Source organism: Cnephaeus nilssonii (genome assembly GCF_951640355.1).
Source record: "Cnephaeus nilssonii genome assembly, chromosome: 13".
In the NCBI taxonomy this organism is placed as follows: domain Eukaryota; kingdom Metazoa; phylum Chordata; class Mammalia; order Chiroptera; family Vespertilionidae; genus Cnephaeus; species Cnephaeus nilssonii.
Window position 1 is genome coordinate 38,320,815 of NC_137084.1, and position 20,698 is coordinate 38,341,512.

At 38.9% G+C, this 20,698-nt stretch overlaps 2 protein-coding genes across 2 annotated transcripts; both read left to right on the forward strand.

Annotated features, from left to right (window-relative positions):
- Positions 1-552: 552 nt before the first annotated feature.
- LOC307110085 (olfactory receptor 5P76-like) lies at positions 553-1,497 on the forward strand (the record flags this gene model as incomplete). Its single annotated transcript, XM_079789135.1, has 1 exon — positions 553-1,497. One exon carries the CDS (start codon positions 553-555, stop codon positions 1,495-1,497), a length of 945 nt encoding a protein of 314 aa, XP_079645261.1.
- Positions 1,498-11,834: 10,337 nt separating this feature from the next.
- LOC307110086 (olfactory receptor 10T2-like) lies at positions 11,835-12,806 on the forward strand (the record flags this gene model as incomplete). Its single annotated transcript, XM_079789136.1, has 1 exon — positions 11,835-12,806. One exon carries the CDS (start codon positions 11,835-11,837, stop codon positions 12,804-12,806), a length of 972 nt encoding a protein of 323 aa, XP_079645262.1.
- Between the last annotated feature and the right edge of the window lie 7,892 nt (positions 12,807-20,698).

Genomic DNA, 20,698 nt, shown 5'->3' on the forward strand with positions numbered 1-20,698 from the left:
CAACTTGATTCCACCACTTGCTATGTAAACTTGCTGTCACTTTACAATATCAAATCAGTTTCTTCGTCTATAAATGTAAGTTCTCAAAATTATTTCATGAAAATTAATATAGAACTATATATCTAAAATTTTCACACTGTGCTTACCATTTAGTAAACTTGCAATAACTGTTAGCTATTAATTCACATCTCCATTATATAATCCTACATTTACTTACACTTTTATATTGACAATTCCTATTTGCTATTCTTATAAGCCTTATGTTTTTAATGATAGATTTAAAGCCATTTAAGAACATTTTACAAATTGAAAATATAAACAGAAAAAGATCTACATTATGGGAATTGGGTTCCCTCATGTTTCTGCTAAAAATAATTTTTAAAATATACAAGATTCACTGCATGTAGCTCTGGACTCTAAAAAAACCCCTCCAAACCTAGCATGAATAATTATTTTGTTGCTAATAACTCTGATGTGTATTACTGAAAATATTAAAATTTCTTTAACATAATCTTTCATCACCGGTTCATTTGGTAGCAGCAACATTATCTCATGGATTCCCTGTGGGATGGAAACCACACGGCAGTGACAGGCTTCATTCTACTGGGCTTAACTGATGACCCCATCCTTAAAGTCATCCTCTTCATGATCATCCTGTGTATCTACCTGGTGACTGTATTTGGCAACCTCAGCACAATCATTCTTATCAGTATCTCTCCTCAGCTTCATCATCCTATGTATTTTTTTCTGAGCCAGTTGGCCTTTGCTGACATATGCCTTTCAACTTCTATCACACCCAATATGCTTGTAAATTTCATGGTGGAGAGAAATACAATCACCTATCATGGATGTGTCACCCAGCTTGGTTCAGGTTCTCTCTTTGGGACAGTGGAGTGCCTCCTTCTGGCTAACATGGCATATGACCGCTTTGTGGCAATTTACAAACCACTGTTTTATTCAACCAAAATGTCCACACAAGTCTGTGTTCAGTTGCTCATAGTGGCTTATGTGGGTAGTTTTCTCAATGCTTCCTCCTTTGCTATTTGCTACTATTTTTTATTCTTCTGTGGACCAAATCGAGTGAATCATTTTTTCTGTGATTTTGCTCCTCTGGTTGAACTCTCCTGTTCTGAGAGCAGCATCCCTGCAGTTGTCCCCTCATTTACAGCTGGCTCAATTATTGTGTGCACAGTGTTTGTCATAATTGTCTCCTACATGTACATCCTCATCACCATCCTGAAGATGCGCTCCAATGAGGGGCGCCACAAGGCCTTCTCCACTTGCACCGCCCACCTCACAGCAGTAAGTCTGTACTTTGGGACCCTCACATTCATTTATGTGTTGCCCAAGTCCAGTTACTCAACTGAACAGAACAAGGTGGTATCTGTGTTCTACACGGTGGTGATCCCCATGCTGAACCCAATCATCTATAGCCTCCGGAACAATGACATTAAGGGCGCTCTGAAGAGAGTGTTTCTCAAAAAAATAATTGATTAGTGAAGCCTGTTATTTAGTGGGATTTGATATAATAATATATCATAAATATAATAATAAAAGGAAATTGAGTGATCAATTATATCCCAACAAATTAGACAACCTGGAGGAAATGGAGGAAATCCTAGAAACATATAATCCTCCAAGGCTGAATCAGGTTGAAAATAAAATCTGAACAAATAACTATTAATAAAATCAAATCAGTGATTTAGAAACTCCCAACAAGCAAAATTCCTAAACCAGATGGTTTCACAGGTATATTTTACCAAACATTCAAAGAAGAATTAATATCTATTCTTTTTTTAACACACACACACACACACACACATATTCTGGTTAAAAAATGGGCAGCAGGCCTGAATGGACATTTCTCCAAAGAAAACATACAGATGGCCAATAGATATAAGAAAAGATGCTCAAATTGCCAATCATCAGATAAATTAAAATCATAATGAGATATCACCTCACACTTGGGATATATTCCTAGAAGTGGGATCATTGGGTCAATAATGGCTATCATAAAAACAAAAACAAACAAACAAGTGTATATGAGGACATGGAGAAAAGGGCCCCTTGTGCACTGTTGTTGGGATTCTAAACTGATACAGTCACTATGGAAAATGGTATGGAGGTTCCTCAAGTAGTTAAAATAGAACTACCTCATGATCCAGCACTTCTACTTCTGGGTATTTATCTGAAAAAAAAATGCAAAATACTAATTTGAAAATATATCTGCACACCTATGTTTACTGCAACATTATTTACAATAGCCAAGATGTGACAGCAACCTAAGTGTCCATTAACAGACAAATGAATGAAGAAAATGTGTTATATCCATTGAATATGACTTAGCCATAAAAAATGAAATATTTCCATTTGTGACAACATGAATGGACCTAGAGGGTATTATGCTAAGTTAAATAAGTCAGTCAGAGGAAGACAAATACCATGATTTCTCTTATATTTGGAATCGAAAATATAAAATAAAACAGAAACAAACTCATAAATACAAAGAACAAGTTGATGGTTGACAAATGTGAGTGGAGTTGGGGGGATGGGTAAAAAAGGTGAAGGTATTAAGAAGTACAAATTGTTAGTTGTACAAACCTTCATGGGCATGTAAAGTACAGCATAGGGAAAACAGTCACCAATATTGTAATAACTAAGAACAGTGTCAGATGGGTACATTGGGATGATCACTTCTAATATAAATACCTAATCACTCTGTTCTACACCTGAAACTAATGTAATATTGTATATCAATTGTAATTGGGAAAAAAAAACTTAAGAGATATGTTTTAAAAAAGATATTGAGAAAAACCTCAGAAATGTTTGGCTTCAATTATTTGGTAAATGTGAATGGAATGTCATTTATTAGTTGAGGAAAAGTGATGTTCATGTTATCCATTACTGCATAACAAGTCACTCAAAACTCAGTGGCTTAAAACAAAATCATTATTTTATTTTATTTTTTTCTTTATTAAGGTATTACATATGTGTCCTTATCCCCTCATTGCCCCCCCCCCTCTCGTTCATGCCCTCACACCCCTGGTGTCTGTGTCTACTGGTTATGCTTATATGCATGCAGTTAAGTCCTTTGGTTGATCGCTCCCCCTCACCCCCTCCTTCCCCTACCTTCCCTCTGAGGTTTGAGCATCTGATCGATGTGTCTCTGTCTCTGGATCTGTTTTTTTTCATCAGTTTATGTTGTTCATTATAATCCATAAATGAGTGAGATCATGTGATATTTATTTTTCTCTGACTGACTTATTTTGCTTAGCATAATGCTCTCCAGCTCCATCCACGCTGTTGCAAATGGTAGGAGTTCCTTCCTTTTTACAGCAGTGTAACATTCCATTGTATAGATGTACCACAGTTTTTTAATCCACTCATCTGATGGGCTCTTAGGCTGTTTCCAAATCTTAGCTATTGTAAATTGTGCTGCTATGAACATAGGGGTGCATATATCCTTTCTGATTGGTGTTTGTAGTTTCTTGGGAAATATTCCTAGAAGTGGGATCACTGGGTCAAATGGGAGTTCCATTTTTAGTTTTTTGAGGAAACTCTATACTGTTCTCCACAGTGGCTGCACTAGTCTGCATTCCCACCAGCAGTGCACGAGGGTTCCTTTTTCTCCGCATCCTCGCCAGCACTTCAAAATCATTATTGTGTATTACATTGCTTTGTAATCAGAAATTCAGGTTGGGTTTGACTCAGCATTTCTTTTCTTCTACATGGCATTAACAGGAATCACTTGGTAATATTCAGGTGGCATCTCGGCATGTGTAGAGAATCCAAGATGGCTTTACTCAGAAGCCTGGCACTTTAGCAAGGATGGCTTGAGAGTCTTAAGAGTCTTTCCATATGGTCTTACCAGCAGAGTAGTTGAATTTCACATAAGGTGGCTCACACGCCAATAGCAGCTATTCCAAGAGACTAAAAAGGAAGCTGTAGTGTTTCCTATGATATAGCCGTAGGAGACCCAGAACATCATTTGCACTGTTTTCTACTGGTAAACAAATCACTAAAGCCCATTCAGATTCAAAGCAAGGGGAGGTAAATTAGCTCACTACTTTCTGTGAGAGAGAGTAGAAAAGACTTTTCAATCATCCCCTTACCATAATCCCTCTGACCACAATTATTTATATACAGGCATACCTTATTTTACTGTGCTTTGCCAACTGCATTTTTTACAAATTTAATTATCTGTGGCAATTCTGTGTTGATCACATCTATTGGCACCATTTTCCCAATAGCATTTGCTCACTTCATGTTTGTGTGTGACATTTTGGCAATTCTCACATTTCAAACTGTCTTATTAATAGTATACGATGTGGTGATCAGTGGTTTATGATCTTTGATGTTACTACTGTAATTGTTATAGAGCACCATGAATGGTGACAATATAATATGGTGAATTTAATTGATAAATGTGTGTGTTCTACTGATCAGCTTTAAAATCATACTGAGTGGTGAAAATCTTGAAGTTTTTCCTCCAAGATCAGGAAGAAGTCAAGGATGCTCACTCTTGCCAATTCTATTTATTTATTTTTCCTTTTTATAAAAAAACTAGAGGCCTGGTGCACGAAATTTGTGCACAGGTGTGTGTGTGTGGGGGGGGGTCCTCTCAGGCCAGCCTGCACCGTCTCCAATCTGGAACCCCTTGGGGGATGTCCAACTGCCAGTTTAAGCCTGATCCTGGGGATCAGGCCTAAACCAATAGATAGATATTCCTCTCACAATCCTGGACTGCTGGCTCCTAATCGCTCACCTGCCTGCCTGCCTGGTCGCCCCTAACTGCCCCCCCACACCAGCCTGATTGCCCCTCACTGCCTCTGCATGCTGGCCTGATCGCCCCTAACTGCCCCCCCTCCACCCGCCAGCCTGGTTGCCCCTAACGGCCCCCCCTGCTGACCTGGTTGCCCCTAACTGCCCCCACTGCAGCCTGGTCGCCCACAACTGCCCCCACCCTGCCGGCCTGGTCACCCCTCATGGCCCTCCCACCGGCCTGGTCACCCCACACAACCTGCTTGTTCAATTGTTTGGTCATCCCTCACTAACTCCCCTGCCAGCCTGGTCTCCCCACGCAGCCTGCTTATTCAGTTGTTTGGTCGTCCCTCACTAAGCCCCCTGCCGGCCTGGTCGTAGGCAGCCATCTTGTGAGGGCATGAGGGTTAATTTTCAAATCACCTCATTATTATACAGGATTATTTATTGTTGAAAGTATTATAAATGTCTCCTTGCTCCCTCTCTTTATCCCCCTCCTGCTCCCTCCCCAGGCCTTCACTGCACTATTGTCTGTGTCCATGGGTTATGCATACACATATTTGGTTAATTTCTTCCTACCCCCCCCCCCCCCACCCCTGCCTCCCTCTGAGATTCCTCAGTCTGTTCAATGCTTCTATGTCTCTGGATCTCTTTCGTTCATCAGTTCATTTTGTCCATTAGATTCCACATATGAGTGAGATAATGTGATACTTATCTTTCTTTGACTGCCTTATTTTGCTTAGCCTAATACCCTCCAGCTCCCTCCATGTTGTCTCAAAGGGTAAGAGATCCTCATTTTTTATAGCTGCATAGTATTCCATGGTGTAAATGTACCACAGCTTTTTTATCCACTCATCTACTGATGGGCAGTTGGGCTGTTTCCAGACTTTATCTATTCTAAATTGTGCTGCTATAAACATAGAGGTGCTTATATTCATTCTTATTGGTGTTTCAAGCTTCTTAGGACATATTCCTACAACTGAGTCACTGGTCAAATGGAAGTTCTGTATTTAATTTTTTGGAGAAACTCCACACTATTTCCCATAGTGGTTGTACCAGTCTGTAGTCCCACCAACAGTGTACTAGAGTTCCTTTTTCTCCACATGCTCCTCAGCACTTGCTGTTTGTTAATTTATTGATGGTAGCCATTCTGGCAGGTATCAGGTGGTACCTCATTGTCGTTTTAATCTCTCTGATGATTAGTGACTTTGAGCATTTTTTCATATGTCCCTTGGCCAATTTTATGTCCTCTTTGGAGAAGTGTCTATTCAGGTCCTCTGCCCATTTTTTAATTGGATTATTTGTCTTCCTTTTGTTGAGCTGTATGAGTACTTTATACATTTTGGAAATTAACCCCTTATTAGATGTATCATTGGCAAATGTTCTCCCATATAGTGGGTTCCCTTTTGATTTTGATGCTGGTTTCTTTTTCTGTGCAGAAACTTTTTAGTTTGATATAGTCCCATTTATTTTTTCTTTTCTTTTTCTTGCCATAGGTGAAAATTCTGCTATGTTAGATGTCTGAGATTTTTCTGCCTATGTTTTATTCTAATATTTTTATAGTTTCACAACTTATATTTAAGTCTTTTATCCATTTTTAGTTTATTTTTGTGTATGGTATAAGCTGGTGGAATAATTTCATTTTTTTGTATAAGTTTTTCTACATCATTTATTGGAGAGACTATCTTTATGCTTTAAACTTTTCTTGAAATACTAGAAAAAATTTTTGAGTGTAACTACAGTAAATGGAGATGTCGATTGCAGCAGATTTTCCTTTTTAGCAAAAAGAAGAGTTTCTTCATGAGAAAGCAGCCACAATGATCGTGACTATGTATGTGTTCATATTCTTTTCTACTTTTCTTCTGGCAGATTCCCTGGGCAACCCCCAGTAGGACAGGCCCTCTCCCTAGGCCTGTATATAGGACAGAAGACCTGTGGGGCATGGCAAAATTTCAGAACTATATAAAAAAATATTGAGTAGGAAATAAAATATACCAGAGGGAATCACCCACATTTCAAAATGTACTTGAACAAGTTGAGTTTCAATTACTTGGTTTGTCTTTTCAGACAAATGAGAACAAACTTCACTGAGTAATCATGATGCCACATCAGAATAAAACAATGTTTTGTGGACACCACAATGAGTTCTAAGTCCACAGAGGACAATCTTCCTGGTGTCTAATGGAGAGGAAGAAACTCCAAGTGGTGCCAAGGGTAATGGTCTCAGGTGACAAAATTCTCATTGGAATTCACAGGAAACTCGGCTCCAGACATAAGGAATAGAAAAGATTCTACCCTATCGATATAAGGAACTTCATAATCTCAGACATAGACTGAGCATATAACAGTGATTCAAAGGGGGAAATGGCTTAAAAACTTATCCCTAAATAATACTGCAGAAAGAACTGTAGAAAACAGTGCATGAGCAATGAGTTCCTCATGTAGATTAATGTTTTGTCTTTTTAAGAGATTGGAAGTGACTTCTCCTTGACATAAAATGGAATTTTATTTTATATTTCAATTTACCATGAACATTGTGCTCCATCCACTAATAACCAAGTTGCTGTGGGTGTTAATGGACAGTTAAAATGTATTGAAAATACCAAGAATACAGTTGAACTGGAGATAAATGCTATTGTTTTCCTATTCTTGGCATAATTAGAACACAGACAATAGCAATGTGAGGAGGTTAGAAATCTGCAAACAGGATAGGACTGCAAACTCTAGACCAAAGCAAAGTGTGCCAAGAGGGCTCGACTTCACACAGCTGACTAAGCAGAAGAGCTCATGCAGTGTTCCAGGAAACTGTGAGCAGGTAAGTACTGCTGGGCACCTGTAGGAAACGTCTATAAAACATGTGAAGTTTTAGCAAATGGGAATAGAACTAGCATGTTCTGAGCACTTAATATCTGTCAGGTCTGTATGCATAGTATTGTAACCTTGCAAGAAAGTATATGTAGAGCCATGTTACACAGGAGAAAAGTGGTTATCACGGAGATTAAATTACTGTATGTAATTTGTATGTAATAGAAGCAGAGCTTGGATTTGAACCCAGGCCCCTCTAATTCTGCTCAATTCCCTATTCCATTATAAAATCATTCCTGGTCTAATCTCAAGGCTAATTAAGTGACTGCATTGTATCACAAGAATTAAGTAGGGAGAAGTCAAGAAAACATGTATAAAATCCTTCTGGAATTTCCATATTTCACTCATTATTTAATTGTAAATTTCACTGTAAAATATGGGCAGTTTGATTATTCTTGTCCCCATCCACCTGCATTTTTCCTTTGACCACTCACTATGATTTCAAAATCATGCACTTGTGGTTTTTAAAACAACAAGCAATCCTTTGGTGATGGCTCTAATATACCCTCACTGTAAGAACTAAGGAAATAAGTTTATACATATATATGAACTTAGAAAACCATGTATAATCAGAAAAAATGAGCGTCATAAACCTCTAATATACATAAATTGTTAAATTTTCTAACAGAATTCATACCTATAACTCAATAAAACATAGTCTTTATTTTCCCACCCTGTATCAACTGTGATCTGAAAATATTAAGTGGAAAATTCAAGATATATAAAATTCTTAATAAATTGTGGGCCATTCTGAGTTGTATGATGAAGTCTTGCACTGTCCTACTCTGTCCAGTCCAGGATGTGAAGCATACCCACACTGTATTCGCGCTACTCCTCACCCCAGTAAGTCACTTAGTAGCTGTTTTGGTTATCAATTTGACTGGCACAGTATCATGGTGCTTGTGTTCAAGTAACCCACATATTATTTAATAAAGGCCCCAAAGCACAAAATAGTGATGTTAGCAATTCGAATATGCTAAAGAGAAGTCATAAAGCACTTCCTTTATATGAAAAAGTATCTATGTATAAGGAAAAAACACTATATAAGCTTGAGTATTATCTGCAGTTTCAGGCATCCACTAGGGGTCTTGATACATAACCCCATGGATAAGGGAAGATTACTGTATCTTTTCTGAAAATTGTAGAAAAGCTGACTCAAAGCTGACATTTATTCTGATTGGGTTGAAAGAAAGCTGAATGCACTTTCCCAAAGACTTGGTGATAAATATTCCCCATTGCTTCACCTTCGAACATTGCTCCATGCCCTGAAATTAAGTGTAGCTGCCAGAAAAACCCTCCAGTTCAGTCTGGTGTGGAATGATGAATGACATGATGGTCCCAGGGGTCCCCAGGCTGGCCATGGTTGTGATGTGTCTCCTGGAAGGTAGATTGGTTTACAGTGTCCACTGTTTAGGGTTTTGATATAGTGCGTGGACAAAACAGTCTGCAAGGTGACTTAGTATCAAGAAGCAGCCTCAAATTCCTGTAGGTCTCCACTGATATTTCAAAGAAATCAGGCATGCTAAGTCCCTAGATCTCTCGGCAAGGGTGGGGCATGACTGAACTGAATAACAGGGTTGTCAGGGAAAGAAATCAATTATTGGCTCTTTCAGTCCACAGAAGTGTATATCCCAATGAGGGTGAATTTATCACAAATGCTGGGCCAGAAAACATCTCCCTCAAACTCTGTCCCTCAGAAGCAATGGAAATGATGCCATATTAACATATTCTCAATCACTTGTGCCCGTGAGCATTATGAGGAAAGTCATATTTATTATCAGTACAAATGAAAAAAAGGAAGTAACAATCACAGTGAGAGTTTCTGAACCTAAACATACCAAATTCTCCTGAAGTTTTTCTTTTCTCTTCTTTGAAAGATTGGCCTTGTAATGAGGATATATAACTCTCAAGAAGACTGCCCTGGTGATCCCAACATGCTCCTTGGTGTAGGAGCAGTCATGGCAATCAGGTAACATTTTATGCTACAGAAACTGAAGCTTATTGTTTAGATCAGAAATACTAGTCTTTTTTTGCTTTGTTCCAAGTATGTCACTCTGAGAGTTTACACATTATTTATTAAATAAGTATGTATTAAATGTCAATATGTAGTTATATTGCTAGGTGATGTGACTATATCTTAATGGGTATTGAAATGTGTTGAAGGAGACAGCCAATAAATAACCTTTAGTACCTGTCCAAATTAGGTAAAGACTAAAGAGAGAAAACAACATAGTTGGGAAGAATTAGTCAGTGCGCCTAAGAAAAAACCCAGCGAGGCTCCCTGGGGCAGATGGCACCCCATTTATTTGTTGAACTCTCATGACACAAATGCTTGGATTTACCAGGTTATGCTGCAAGTACGTGGACAAATTGGTAAAATAGCCTTCTGCTTTGACTAGTAAAGAAGCCAGATGTTAAAAATGTCATCATAATGCAATCAAATATGAACACAGAATTTATTAACAAACTTTATTGCCTTCACAAAGTAAGTTCCTAAGCCATGGTTTCCTTATCTCAAGCATGGGCACAATATTACTATTTCTCTCACAGGGTGTTTAAGGTGACACATGAGACAGGTGTTCTGCATACACTGATTGTCTTCATATCCCTTGAACAGGTCAAGCTCGTTCCCACTGTGAGATCTTTGCACTAGCTATTTCTGGTGTGTTGTCTCCCCCCCCCCCTAGATCTTTCAATGGTGGGCTGCTTACTGCATTTCAATCACAAAGTAAGGGTAAGTTCCTTAGAAAGGGCTTTCCTGATTCTACAGTTCAAAATAGCCATTTAGTAATATAACTTTCATTTAATTCTCTTGATGGCATTTTTCTCTATCTGAGATAGAAGAGGTTATATGTCTTATCCCATGTTACAGTTCCCACACATGTGATTGACAACACATCATAGACATTAAGTAAATATTTGTGGAATCAATGCACTGGCTTTGGGTAGTCAATTAAATAACCTCTACCCAAGTGTCAATTTCTGTAACATCAGGATTGAAATGCTTATTATGCAGAATTGCTGGGAGAAATTTAACAAGAAAATTCTATCAAACACACAGCATATTGACCAGCACATGTCAGATATTGAGTAAATACTGGTTACTTGACATGTAAATTTTGCCCAGTAATTCATAAAGGACACACAAACTTTTCAGCTAAAGGTATATTTTCTTTAAGCTTTGTAGATCTTACAAAATACTTCCCAGTGTGTCTCTACCATTCTTTACTCAACCATTAATTCCATGCCCATGTCTTCTCACTGTTCTCCTTTACTTCCTTGACAATAGTGACTGAAACCAAACCACATATTGTTTGGAAAATCCCTGTCCTTCATACTGTCATCTCACTTGCAGCAGAATGGATGAACTCATGAAAATGACCAGAGGAACTTAAGCTCTAAAAAGAGCTGCACTGAAAAGCAGCCCTTTCCACTAGTATATTAGTTAGAAAATATCCTGGCAATTCTCCTGAGAGCTCAAGAATTAATCCTGACATCATGATCACAAATGAGCCATCTAGGATGGGGATGGTCTCGCCATACCATTTTGCCTTCAAGATCTGCATGAATGGGAGACAGTTATTGAACACCTCCAGCCTTAACGTATTGTCACGGAGAGAAAATCAGTACAAACTTCAACAGTAAATTCATTTATTAGGTCTGTTCATGGTGGCCTACTTGTTAGCCAAGCAGCCACTGCCTCCTGGGAAGTACCTCTGAGGGTAGGACTACTTTCCAAGAATGTTTGGAAGCCATTCAAAAACATTTTCTTACTTCTTAAACTTGCATTGAGTCCACATTGTCAGGCACTTCTGTGTGCCAGACTATAACTAGATCACATGCAAACATTTTACATCTGCTACCCCTCTTGTAGGTAGGAAAACAAGTATTTTTCATCTTTCCCTCTTTTGTGCAGATTTTGACTGCAGAGGAGATAAAGGAGAGATAAATGAGGGGGTTCCCAGGAAAAATTCAGGCATACTTTATGACATTCATACAGAATCTCCTACTAGAATCTTTCTCATCAGTCTGAGTCCTGGCCTTGAATTCAGCAAGGAGAATTTAATTCCCATTTCTCAGGGTCTCTCACTGAGAATTGTCTTGCTGTTGCCCAGGGATCCTTGATGTCATCAGTGCTCTTTATAATCTCACCAGAGTCTTGAATCAAGAATATTTGCTTCTGTGGAGAAAGTTACTGAGCCTCCTAGATGATGGGCAATCGAACCACAGTGAGCACATTCATCCTGCGGGGATTTTCCAGTCTCCCAGACCTGCAGGATCTCCTCTTTGTGATGGTCTTTTTCTCCCATGTGACTATCCTCGCTGCAAATGTGTCCGTAATGGTGGCCATCAAGCTCAGTCACAACCTTCACACCCCCATGTACTTTTTCCTCTCTGGCCTGTCCTTTTCAGAAACCTGTACCACCCTGGTCACCATCCCCCGAATGCTGGTGGACCTGCTCTCAGACAGCAAGACCATCTCTCTGCCTGAGTGCGCCACACAGATGTTCTTCTTCCTTGGCTTGGCGGGCAATAACTGCTTCATCATGGCCGCCATGTCCTATGACCGTTACACTGCCATTCACAGCCCACTGCACTACCCCATCCTCATGACCCACAAGATCTGCTTGCAGCTCATGATGGCCTCTTCTGTCACTGGGATTGTGGTGTCGTTGTGCATTGTCCTCATAGTATTCAACTTGTCCTTTTGTGACGCCAGCACCATCCAGCACTTTTTTTGTGACATCGCACCGGTAGTCTCCCTTGCCTGTGATTATACGTTTTTTCAGAAAATGATCCTTCTTGCATTCATTGCTTTTGTGTTGGTGGGCAGCTTCATTTTAATTATGATTTCCTATGTCTTCATTGTGTCCACCGTTGTGAAGATGCCCTCTGCAAAGGGGAGGTATAAGGCCTTTTATACTTGCTCCTCTCACCTCACTGTAGTGTGCATACACTATGGATTTGCTGGCTTTGTCTATTTGAGACCCAAGGACAGTGATTCGTTTAGTGAAGATATGCTGATGGCAGTGACATATACAGTACTGACTCCTCTGCTTAATCCCATAGTTTACAGTCTAAGAAATAAAGAAATGCAAATAGCTCTAGGGAAAGTACTAGACAATGTCTATAGGTTTTTCTCACAGATGGTAAGCAAAAGAAAGCTGAACACTTCTTAAAACATTTACAGAGCACTGATAAATAAAAATGAATAAAGTAGAGTACCTTTAATAAATATCAGCACTTTATGTACAAAGCAATTAAAGTGTGTTCTAATTGCCTGATATGCCCCGATATCATTCCTTTCCTACTACAAACAGGATGTAGTTTTTAAATGTTGTAAAATGTTAGTATATATATATATATATATATATATATATATATATATATATATGTATATGTGTATATATATGCATATACACATGCACATATGTATGTAGCAAAAATATCTGAGATGCTTTGGAACACTGTATTTTCATAATTTTGGTTGCCTTTGGGGGAGAAGGAAAATTATTCTAAAAAGAGAAAGAAGAATGAAAGAGGTAGACACAGACTGAGAAAGAAGGAAAGGAAAGATCACTAATTCACCTAAGAAAAAGAAACACAAATTTAGACTTACAATGAGTGAAAGACCACAATACAGAGAAATTTCAAGGAATTTTAAGAAATTATATTTTTCAACTCTATTCAAAGAAAGTTAGAAACTAGATGGGAATGGATGAATATCTGGAAATATAAACTGATGAAAGTTATTGCAAAAGAAATAGGCATTTTTAACATATCAAATTCCAAGAAAAATATAGACCAGTCTACCAAAGAGCTGCCAAAGGAGTAGGTTATATGGTTTCATAATTAGCTTCTTCAAGTCCTCAAAAAGCAATAATTGAAATGCTATTTAAGTTAGAGCATAGGTAAAGACAAATAGCTTCTACTTTATGAAAACCACAGAGGTGAAAGGTGCCATATACAACTGAATCTAATTGAGGTGATTGTAGTAAAGTTCACATATGGATTGTGGAAGATAGTAGAGGCTGTAAGGAGGTCTAGGCATTTTGAGATCACACTGTCTAATGGTAACATCCACATTGGGTGAAGTTACCAGGACTGAGGTATTGAAATGGTTTAAGGATCAAGAACCCAGTGGCAAAGTCTTTAACAAATGAGGAAAAGAAACTGGGTGGTCAGTAAAGGATTCTGAAACAATAGCATGTTGTTTCATAGCTGGATAACATTGGTGCCAGTGAGTAAACTGTTTTGCCATGAAGATTGCAAACCAACGATTTAGAAATATGGTAAGGAGCTAGGAGAAGGTCAACACAATAGTGTCTTAGAAGAGGGGAGTAGGCAAATTCTCTTCAACAGAGCTGAGAAGCACATGTACCCTTCCCAGGCAATCAGGTTTAGTTAAGATAAAGAGATAGGGAATGTACACAGTGGAAAGTTGATGAGTGGAAGAGAGAAGATTCCAAAGTGGAAGTAAGACATATTAGGAGAAACCCCAGCAAAGAAAGAAGATTCCAAAGACAAGAAGTACAGCATTGTGCTGGGGTGAATCTAGGTGAGGACAGCTGCCAAAGGGCTTGCAACCAAGATTCTTATCATAGTTTCACTGATTACAGTGGTCAGAACCTACTGAGTCTCCAGGTCCCATTTTTGTTCAACACCGAATTAAAATTTGACTAGATGTTCTCTGACCATCCATTCCACAATCTTCACCATTCCATTTTCACAAATATCCCCTGGGTAGTGTGAAGTTTTCTACCTCCTCATATAATTATCATAAGCTGTTTCATTTCATTAATTAAGTCTCAATTGTGATCAAATGGGATTTATCCCTGGGATGCATGGTTAGTTTAACATATGCAAATCACTCTATGTGACATACAACATTAACAGAATGAAAGATAAAAACCACATGATCATGGTATATGTACACAATGGACTATTATCCAGCCATTAAGAAAGATGGAAATCTTGTCATTTGTGACAACATGGATATTTCTGGAGACATTATACTAAGGAAAATAAGCCAGACACAGAAAGAAAGATACTGTAGGATCTCATTTATATGTGGAATCTAAGAAAGTCAAATTCATAGAAGCAGAGAGTAGAATAGTAGTTACCAGGGTTGGGAGGTAAGGGAAATGGGGAGATGTTGGTCAAAGGGTACAAAGTTGCTGTTTTGTAAGATTATTAAGCTCTAGAGAGCTAATGTATAACATGATAACTGTAGTTAATAATGTATTTTATACTGGAAATTTGCTAAGAAAATAAATTTCAGGTGCTCTCACAATATCACCTCCCTCAAAAAAAGGTAACTATGAAAAGAGATGGATATGTTAATTAGGGTAACTACATTAATTATTTCACTATATACATGTATGTCAAAACATCAACTTGTATGCCTTAAATATATACAGTTTTTGTTAAAAATAAAACATTTATTTAAAAAATTTTTTTTTTAAATATGGCAACTAGCACTTTATTCATACCAGTTGAATGGGAACCAATTTTTTAAAGAAACATTCCTTTGATTATTCTTAACTTTTTGAAAGAAAAGCACATGATATATTAAATTTTGTTTCCTCAGTTAATAACCTAGTGCTAAGAATAAAGGAGACATTAAATAAATATTCATTGAATTAGAGTTAATATTTAACCCAAAGATATTTGTTAAATGCTTGCCCTGTACCAGACACTGTACTTTGGTTAAGGATCATTAGTTCAACCTCCCACATCACTACTTTCGCCCACCCACCAAAGTTTCTGCAACTGCATTTCCAACTTTCAGTGACCACTTCATTCCTATTTTCCTCTATGTCTCCATTTAAATGTCATTTCCCCAGTAAACCTTCCTTACGCCTCAAAAATAAATGCATTTGCCAAATGATTTCATGAGGAATAGAGATTGAACTAAAAGATACAGCCTGGGGCTTTTGGCAGTGTGCTGAGTGCGCAGAAGTCTGAGGTCAAAGATGCCAAGGCAGCTAAGACTTGTGAGGCCCAGATCCTGGAAAAGAAAAAAACCTGTAGTGATATGAGCCTGAAATTCCATGTGTAATTTCTCATTAAGTTACACATGGGATCAGGGGCACAGAAAGGGAGTGGACTGACAATTCTTGGGGGAAAGGGTTGTAGGGGGTTTGGGGGATGTGGGAAGAGACTGGACAAAAATCGTACACCTATGGATGAGGACAGTGGGTGGGGGGGTAAGGGCAGAGGGTGGGGTGGGAACCGGGTGGAGGGGAGCTATGGGGGGGAAAAAGAGGAACAACTGTAATAATCTGAACAATAAAGATTTATTAGAAAAAAAAGTTACACATGGGCTGGTGAGATATCAAAACACCGGTGGAAATCAGCCTGTGGGAGGCTAAAGATCTTAGCAGAGACTTGGGCGTTTTCCAGTTCTGGTTGGATAGAGTTTGTTAGAGAGGCCATCTGAGGTAAAGGGGACCCATAATACCCTATGCTTTTATATTTAAGAGTCGTGAGGGTCTACACCCTTGGAGTAATCACTATAGCCTAGAAATAAGGTCAAATAACACACAAAGAAATGGGAAGATATGCCATGTTCAATGATTGGAAGAATTAACATTGTTAAAGTGGCCATATTACATAACTGATATACACATTTGATGCAATCCCCATTAATGTTATTTTTCACAGACTTAGAATAAAAACCTTCAAATTTGTATGGAACCATAAAAGTTCTCAAATAGTCAAAGGAAAACTGAGGGGGAAAAACAAAGGTGGAGGTATCACACTCCCTGACTTCTAATTATTCTACAAAGCTACAATAATCAAAACAGTATGATATTGGCAGAAAAACAGACACACAGACCAGTGGAACAGAATTGACAGCCCAGAAATAAACCCACACATATACGGGAAACTAATTTTCAACAAAGGAGCCAAAAACATACAATGGAGAAAGGAAAGCCTCTTCAATAAACAGTGCTGGGAATATTGGAAAGCCACATGTTAAAGAATGAAACTAGACTGCTATCTGACACTATATAGCAAAATAAATAGATAATCAATAAAACAAAATAGCAACTAACCTAATGGGAGAAGATATTTGCAATTGGTACTTCTGATAAGGGGCTAATATCCAAAATATATAAGGAACTCATACAACTTAACAACAATAATGGGATACTACCTCACACCTGTTAGAATGGCCATTATCAGTAATACAAGAATTAACAAGTGTTGAAAAGGATGTAGGAAAAAGAAATCCTCATACTCTGCTAGTGGGAATGTAAATTGGACTAAGTTATATTATCTTGGTGAACAGTCTCAGAGAACCCTTAAATATATTTCACATTTATATGTTCTCAATTATATAGTTACTGCTGTGAATAATTGCTTAATGTCTTTTTTTTTTTTTTTGGTCTGTGTATGTGTTACATGGCATTGAGTTGGCTGTAACTTTGTTTTGATGATTTAAAAATTTCTATTGGGTAATTTTTATTATTTGAAGTATTACAAATCCTTTTTTCCCCATTGACCTCCCCCCGGCCTCCCCTACCCCCCAGTACATGCTCTCACCTGCCACCCCGCCCCCCCCCCCCAGTGTCTTGTATCCGTTGGTTATGCTTATATGCATGCGTACAAGTCCTTCGGTTGATCTCTTACAGCGTCCCCGCCCCCCAACTGCCCCTGCCTTCCCGCTGTAGTTTGACAGTCTGTTCAATGCTTCTTTGCCTCTGTATCTATTCACCCCCACCATTTCTTTCCTTTAAGAAATCTTGCCTCTGCAGACTAGAAATAAACATATAATAACAAAAAACGTTTGAGTCCCAATTTCAATGTCCAACAGTTCTGAGTCCCCGTTTCAATGTCAAACAGTTCCTTATATATACATATCAGCAATGATATCTGGATGGTGGGCACATGGTGGGAATGCAGGTCCGACCCTCTCTGGTTTGGTCCTAGGCAACCTGCAGCGACACACAGCTGCTGACTAGGTGATTTTTAAAATTAAATTTATTGAGGTAAAACTGATTAATAATATATAAATTTCAGGTGCACAGCATTAAAATTCCATATCTGTATACTCTATTGTGTGCTCATCACCCAAAGTCTAGCTTCCTTCTGTTAACTTTGTTGCCTACAACTTCCATGAGGGAGGAATCATGTCTGCCTTGTTCCACACTTAATTCTTAGAGCACTGCAGAGTGCCTAGTTCATAGCAGCAGTAAACAAATGAATGACTGAGTGATAAATGAATGACCTACTTTTTTAAAAACTTTGTTTTATTGTGGTAAGAACACTCAGCATTAGCATGAGACTTATCCTCTTAACAAGTTTTTAAGTATAAACAATACAATGTTGTTAACTATAGGTACAATGTTCTACAGTGGATCTCTAGTACTTCCTTATCCTGCATAATTAAACTTTATGTCTACTGATTAGCAACTCCCCATGTCACTCTAACCCCAGCCCCTGGCTACCTTCATTCCATTCTTAAGTCTATGAACTTGACTATTGTAGATGCCTCATAAAGTAGAATCATACATATTAGTCATGTGACTGGCTTATTTCACTTAGCATAATGCCCTCTAGGTTTATCCATGTTGTTGCATATTGCAAAATTTCCTTCTTTCTTAAGACTGAATAATATTCCAATGTATGTATGTACCAGATTTTCTTTAACCATTTATCTGTCAATGGACATTTAGATTACTTTCATATCTTGGCTCTTGTGAATAGTGATGTAATGAATATGGGAGTGCTAATATCTCTTTGAGATACCAATTTAATTCTTTTAGAGAAAAATACAGAGGTGAAATTACTGAAGCATATGGTAGCTATTTTTAATTACTTGAGGAACCTCCAAACTGTTTTCCAAATCAGCTGTAGGATTGTGCATTTCCAGCAACAATGTACAAGAGTTTCCCTTTTCTCCATATCCTCACCTACATTTATCTTTTGTTTCTTTGAAAAGAGCCATCCTGACAAGTGTGAGGTGATATCTCACTGTAGTTTTTATTTGCATTTATTTGATGATTAGTGATGTTGAGCATATTTTCAGTACCTGTTGGCCATTTTTATATCTTCTTTGGAGAAGTGTCTACTAATATCTTTAGTCCATTTTTTTGACTGAGTTGTATGTTTTGGAAATTAACCCCTTATTAGATACATTTTCTCCCATTTTGTAGTTGTCTATTCACTCTGTTGATTGTTTCCATTGCTGCACTGAGGCTTTTTAGTTTGATGTATTCTCACGCGTCTATTTTTGTTTTTGTTGCAGATGCTTTTGATGTCACATCAAAGAAATTATTGCCAAGACCAGTGGCATGAAGCTTTCCCCATATGTTTTAATCTTGGGATTTTCTTCTTACAGTTTTGGGTCTCATATTTTAGTCTTTAATCCATTTTGAGTTGATTTTTGTGAAAAAGTATAAGATAAGGGTGACTTGCAGTCAGGGCACATGCCTGGGTTGTGGGGTCAATCCCCAGTAGGCGGTGTGAAGGAGGCAGCTGATCAATGATGTTTCTCTCCCATTGATGTTTCTATCTCTCTATTCCTCTCCCTTCCTCTCTCTCTCCAAAAATCAATGAAATCATATATTTTTAAAAAACTACATGAAAGTTGATGATAATCAGCAAAATAAGCTGAAGCAGAACTGCAAGTGTCTGGAGACAGTTCCAGTCTCCACAACGAAGGACCTTGTGCTTTAAGAGCTGTGCAGCATTGCAGATAAGGGTTTGGGACCATGCATGTTGCATGGCTGATTTTAAATTGGTCAAGAGACCTCTCTGTGGAGGGGCATTTCAAATAAAGCATAAGTGACACCAACCAACCAACCATGCTAAGGTAGAGGAAAGAGCATTCTGAAAGCAACCAGTGCAAGGGCTCTAAAAAGTGATGGCTTTGTACGTTTGAAGAAAAGCAAACCAATGTGGATGGATAGAGCAAAAGGAAATTAACTCAAGAGCTAGGCAGAAGCCATGATGGGAGTATTCTAAGTGCAATGGGAAGACAATGCAAAGTTGTAAATAATGACACAATCTAAATTATATAAAACTAGGGACCCGGTGCATGAAATTCGTGCACTGGGGAGGGGTCCCTCAGCCCAGCCTGCCCCCTTTCACATACTGGGAGCCCTCAGGGGATGTCCTATGGATGGCTTAAGCCTGCTCTCCATTGGGAACGGACCTAAGCCTCAGTCTGGCCTCCCTTTGCTTGAGGCAACTGGGCTGATCAGGGGAAGGTGCCAGCCCCATCACCCCACTGCTGCAGCCACTGCCAGTCACCACAGCCACCAAGATATTTTCATCAACATGGACTCCGGTCCCTTCACCATGAAAAAAATGACAACTTTCTTTAAGCATTTTCAAGATGTGTCTTTCATAGGATATGACATTTCTTTCTTTCTTTTTCTTTTTATCCTCACCTAAGAATATGTTTCCATTGATATTTTCCCCTTCCCTCCAATCCCAAGCTCAGCCTCTTCCCAAGCCAAAAGCCTCCGCCCCAGGTTTAGGCTTGGGAAGGGCCCCCCCCATCTCCAATCGCAGGCTCGGCCCCTTCCCAAGCCTAAAGCCTCCACCCCAGGCTTTAGGCTTGAGAAGGGGTTCCCCCCAGCACTTCCCCAAGCCTAAAGCCTCCACCCCAGGCTTTAGGCTTGGGAAGGGGTTTCCCCCGGCACCTCTGATCATAGGCTTGGCCCCTTCCCATGCCTAAAGCCTAAAGCACCAGGCTGAAGCAACCCCCAGCTCCCTGCGATTGATTGCAGGGGTCTGCTCCGGCACCAGGCCAAAAGCCTCCGCCAGAGGCTTTCGCCCTGGGGCCAGAGCAGACACCCAGCTCCCTGTGATCTGTCGCAGGGGATCCGCTCAGGGCGCCTATGTATGCAAATTAACCGCCATCTTGGTTGGGTTAATTTGCATACTTGCCCTGATTGGATGGTGGGCGTGGCTTGGGTGTAGCGAAGGTGTGGTCAATTTGCATATTACTCTTTTATTAGGTAGGATAACTCTGGCTTTTTACTCTAAGGGGACTAAATTGTAGAGAAGTAAGAGAATTGACAGAAGATCTGTTAGAATGTTGTAGAGTTTAATC